The 5246-nt window shown below is 58.5% G+C and overlaps 1 protein-coding gene across 1 annotated transcript; it reads right to left on the minus strand.

Annotated features, from left to right (window-relative positions):
* Window positions 1–965: 965 nt before the first annotated feature.
* Window positions 966–2331, minus strand: LOC130681455 (GTPase HRas-like). The gene is made up of 4 exons (XM_057494690.1): window positions 2221–2331; window positions 1866–2044; window positions 1611–1770; window positions 966–1076 (listed from the first exon to the last, which is right to left on the minus strand). Exons 1-4 carry the CDS (start codon window positions 2329–2331, stop codon window positions 966–968), a joined length of 561 nt encoding a protein of 186 aa, XP_057350673.1.
* Window positions 2332–5246: the final 2915 nt, after the last annotated feature.

Below are 5246 nucleotides of genomic sequence, written 5' to 3' on the forward strand. Positions count from 1 at the left end.
AGAAGCACGCCCTGCCCCTTGCCCATCGTGGATGGTGTCCCCCTCACATGACCCAAGTCCCTGACCCAGAAGGGCCTGGCCAGGCCTGAACCAGGGCCTGGGAGGGCAGGTGCACCACGAACAAGCCCATGATCAGGATGCACACAGAGAGGATCGAGGTGCCTGTAGCCAGTTCTGGATGTTGGCCTAAGGCAGAGCAGTCTGTGGGCTCCTGGGGCCTGTGGACACCCCACAAGGCCATACCGGTGACCTAAGGAAGCTATGGGAGGAGCAACAGACCACCCAGTGAGAGGGCAGTAGGGGCACGCGGGCTGGACACACACACACACTCAGCCAGGACACCAGCCCTGAGCAGCCATCTGGCACCTCTGGGGGAGGCCTCTGCTCCACATCAGGCTTGGACCCCACAAGCAGAGCCTTTCATTACCAACAGTAAATGCCTCCAGGGCCTGTAAAACTCAGGGAACAGGACCCACCCAGAAAAAACCTACAAGGTGGTGGAGACACTCCCTGCCCTGAGGGGTTTTTGGGGTTCCCCAATTAGGCCTCTCTCGAAGTGGGGAGTGACCACCCTTCCTCTTAACCACCCACTACTGATTAATGTCAATAAAGCATTTTTTGTCTTAAGATGCCAAATGCTTTATAGTCAGCCCCCGAGGAACAGGGTGGGGTGCCCAGGCCTTCTGACCACCCTCCCTTCCTCCCTTCAGCTGCCTGTGCCAGGCCACAAGTACCAGAGTCCCCATCATCGGCCAAATTTCAGGGTCAAGACCATCAATCAATTTGCTGCAATAATTTACTGTGCAAAGCATCCCCGAGGTCTGCCATTCAACAACCCCCCCACCCCCGCCAAGCTCAGCAGCCCTTTCTTCCCTCTCCTCCCTCCACCGGTGCCTCCTCCCACATCAGGCCTCTGCATCCAGTGTGGACAACACGGATCCACAGCAGGAGTGCCTGCAGCACGGTCAGGAGAGCAGGCACTTGCAGCCCGGGTCACCCTCGTCCGGTGGGCTCAGTTTGCGCGCCTTGTGCTGCTGGATCTCGCGCACCAGGGTGTAGAAGGCATCCTCCACGCCCTGGAAGGAGGGCAGTCTCAGGAATCTGCCCGGTCCCTCCCACTATCTGCAAACTTCCAGGTGCTCACAGCACAACCCTATGACCACCCCAGGACTACAGGGCAGCCGCTGGTCTGGCTCTAAGCTTGACTACCTGTACCCAGCTCCTGTATGAGCAACCACCCTTGTCCACCACAGCCCACTAAGGGGTCAGGGCCAAAGGGACCACAGGACGCTCTGGAGGAAGAGGGTCCAACGCCCCAGGGTACCCGCTTCACCCTGGCTCAGGGCAGCTCTCTCCAGGGAGCTCCATCTTCCCTAGCAGCTGTCAGCACAGACCCCGGCCCTGGCCTCCCCCGCTGCCCTGCCATCCGGGGAGACTTAGAGTGCAAGGGGCTGCTGGGTCAAAGGGGTCCTTGAGGGTCCCGGACCTGGAGCCAGAGCCAGAGCAGCAGCCCTGTGTCAAGGGAGAGGGGCAATGGGCCCTGCTCACTGGCCAGGTGGGGTGGGGCAGCGTGGGTTCCTGTCTGGCTGTTGGGTGGAGAGCCTGCTCACCTGGTGCGTCTTGGCCGATGTCTCTATGTAGGGGATGCCGTAGCTTCGGGCAAGGTACTGTGCCTGCTGAGACTCCACAGTGCGTGCAGCCAGGTCACACTTGTTCCCTACTAGGACGACAGGCACATCATCTGAGTCCTTCAGCCGCTTGATCTGCTCCCTGGGAGGACAGTGTGCTGGTTTGTGGGCTGCAGGCACAGCTGCACCCAGGACATACATAAGACAGGGCCTCTGAGGGACAGCAGGGCACCTCACCTGTATTGCCGGATGTCCTCAAAGGATTTGGTGTTGTCAATTGCGAACACACACAGGAAGCCCTCTGCAATGTGCATATATCGGTCCCAGATGGCCCTGAACTCCTCCTGGCCTGCTGTGTCCAGGATGTCCAGCACACATGACTCACCATCAATGATCACTTGCTTCCGGTAGGAATCCTGTGGGACGACACTGCTCAAGGGCCCTACCCCTCCTGGAATGGGGCACTCACCTGGCAACTGTTCCCTTGTACCCCCTTCCATGCCCCACAGTGAGGAGACCCCCTCCCATGGAGCAGGCAGAAGATAAGCCAAGGTCAGGATTCAGGGCTGGGGACAGGAGCAGCCCCACCCACCATGATGGTGGGGTCATACACTTCCACGAAATGGTTATAGGTGAGCTGGATGGTCAGGGCACTCTTCCCCACAGCCTCGGCGCCCACCACCGCGAGCTTATATTCTGTCATCCTTAAGGTGCTACAGTACGAAGCACTGCAGAGGTCTCCTGCCCCACCTGCAAGGAAGCAGTACTCAGACGGGCCCAGGCCCCCCCGAGCAGGCCACAGCCTATTTGGGAAGGGCCCTACCCTGTCTTTGACGCTGGGGTTCTTGTTCAGTAAGTCAAAGAATGAGCTTCACAAACACTCAATGTAGGAGAGCAAAGAACAAGCTTTTATTTAGTGATAAAGTAAGAGGAAAGAGCTCCTTGCTCACACCAGGAGGGGAAAAGAGAGCCCGGGGTAGTGTGTTGTATAGGGATTTTATAGGCAGATGATGAGTTTTCAAGAACAGGAAAAAAGGCTTAGGGATGTGGACTTACTAAGTGGTCCTAGGATATTTACAAGTAACTTGATACAAGTAATTTCCTGCTTTGTTGATTTCTTCCGGAGATACCAGCATTTTGGTCTGGGGGCATATGAAACAAGGCTGCTCAGCCTGACCCCAAGGTGGGCTGAGGTACTGTTTGCTAAAGATTAAGTCTAAGTCAAGTGCAATCTTATCTTTAGGTGGAATCCTTCTTGCCTTTTACTGTGTTATGCCTGGGCTTGCATGCTAAATTAGTTTTCCCAGTTTGCAAAATCACCTCACGAGATCTGAAAGGAAAGACAGCACATAGGCCTGGACCTTTCCAAGTTAAAGTGAATCTTATACATGATTATAAATAATTAGCATAAAATAAACATGTGCTACTCTTTATCTGGGGTACAACAACTGATCTCACTGAAGAATGACTGTAGAGCTGAAGATTTAACACAGAGTTTTAGTGGTGGGATTTCCTTGCATGTAGTTACATTGTTCTGACTGCAGATATCCTGCCTCACTTTTTCCGGAGGCCCTCACGCTACTCTGAACTACACCACGGTCCCTGTCTCAACAGCAGCGCTCGGGTCCCCAGTGTGCGCCTTCTCTGCACCGCGCCATGCCGTGCGGCCCACTAAGGGTCCCCAGAGTGGAAGGAAGAGCCAGAGATGGAGCCTTGGGCACTCTGGATCAGCACCCAGGACGACCCCCGGGGCATGTGGCTGCAGAAAGGCGGAGGGGCACCGGGTTGAGGGTCAGATGATGGGAGTAGGCTGAGCCAGGAACCTGGGCTCCCAGTGTCCTGGGCCCTGCTGCCCCACACCACCGTCCCCGGAATTTACTCCAAGACGGGTGCAGCCCCTCCCAGGTGCCTGCCATCTTCAGCGGGTGCGTCCTGGGCTGTGCAGTGCTCACTCTTTTACCCTGTATGGAGATCCTGCTTCCTATTTACCTAGCGAGACACCGCATAGGGTTTCAAGAAGGCTGCCTGTACCTCATCCCCCCTCACCCCTCACCACCAGTCTCCTCCGGCTTGGGTAGACTGCAGACCACGGGCTCACACAGCACCCCCAAACTCAAGGTTCCAGTCCTGCAAAAGCTCACTGAAGCCCCATTAACAAACAGTACCAGCAAATCCAACCCAAAAGTCGCCATAGGAGGGTGAACTGAAAACCTCTAGTTGCAAGCACAACACACACATTACCTCCTCTCAAAAACACGTGTCTCATTTGTGTCTCTGAATTTTCAAAGCAGCACATAAACACACCCTCCTTACCTCACAAGGAAGAGCGGTGCAGTACGCAAGGCCCAAGCTTGCGGGCGCGGTACCGACCCGGATCTCACGCACTGCAGGTTCTGTCCGCGGGGCCGCCCGCTGACCCTGGCCCCCTGCAAGGCACCTTGGCAACGCCCCAACACGAGTCGCGCCCCCTCGCAGTGGCAAAAAGGCACCAACAGGCGGACCCTCGGAACCGCTGTGGGTGCTAGAGTCCGCAATCTCTCGGGCTCAGAGGGTTCTTTCCCAAGGCGTTTCCTTCCGCCGATGCGCGGGCCGCACTGGCCGGTGGGGTCAATCCCGCAGGGCCCCGCTCCAGGGATCTAAGGGGGAAGCGAGTCCCTCTACTTGCCGCCTGGGCTGGGGTCTTGCATATTCCGTGCGCGGCAGGCCTTCCCCAGCCCACTTACCGAGAACAACGCGGGAGCTCCCACCCGACTGGCTGCGGACACGCCCCCACGACTCTGCCCTAGCAACAGGCGCCAGGGGGCGTGGCTTGGACCGAGGAACCTGGGAGCCCCCGCGGCTCTTATTTGGGCATTCAATAAGCCTCGCCCCCGTTGCCATGGCACCCAGGACCCGCAACCGCGCTGCTGAAATAACTACCCTGAGGCTGAGAGAAGGCTTGGGGCAGAGGGCGCCCAGGGCCCAGCCCCAGGGCCTCGTCGCCAGGGCGACCCTCAGGTGTGGGCCGTGCGCGACGTTGCGTCCAAGGCCGCAGGCCTCGCTATCTCGCCAGTGCCCGGGGGAAACGAGAGGCGGAGGGGTAGACGTCAGGATGGAGCAACAAAGCCAGCTGGGGACTCAGTGGTGTCCCCAGGTGTCAAATATGTTCCCCTGGGGAAGCAGCCCGCGATCACTGGCCGTGGCTCTGAGGGCGTCCCAGTCACTGAGACAGGATGGGCCCCAAGCCCTGCACCTGGGAGAACAGACAGAAGCAGGGACCCCGACTCTGCTCTGGGAGCTTCCACGGTGGGGAGTAGGAGCGGAGCAGGCCCTGCCCTCAGAGCCCCGCCGGCTGTGCAGAAGTCATGGAGGGCTGGAGGACCCAGGGAGCCGAGGAGCCGGGCCGGGGATTGGCACTGGCCTGGGCTTCGGAGACACACGTCCCGCAGTGTTCCTGCTTGGGGGGGGCGTGGCCCATAAACTGGCTGGGCAGGGTGGGAGCAGGGCCATGAAGGCCGTGAGGAGAGGTATGGGCGGGTACATGAACTTGAGGGATGGTGTCCAGTTGGGAGCTGCAGCCTCCCACCCAGGCCCTGCTTGTGCTCCTTGGTCCCCAAGACTCTTGGGCTGGACTAGATG

Source organism: Manis pentadactyla, chromosome 18 (assembly GCF_030020395.1).
Source record: "Manis pentadactyla isolate mManPen7 chromosome 18, mManPen7.hap1, whole genome shotgun sequence".
NCBI classification, from domain to species: Eukaryota; Metazoa; Chordata; class Mammalia; order Pholidota; family Manidae; genus Manis; species Manis pentadactyla.

Bases quoted from the DNA above. Each gene is read 5' to 3' on its own strand.
- LOC130681455 (XM_057494690.1), bottom strand. From the start codon at position 2,331: ATGACAGAATATAAGCTCGCGGTGGTGGGCGCCGAGGCTGTGGGGAAG. The intron at 1,771-1,865 runs GTGAGGTGCCCT...CTGTCCTCCCAG, and splicing joins GAGGACATCCGGCAATACAG to GGAGCAGATCAAGCGGCTGA. The intron at 1,077-1,610 runs GTGAGCAGGCTC...CCCTCCTTCCAG, and splicing joins CATCGGCCAAGACGCACCAG to GGCGTGGAGGATGCCTTCTA.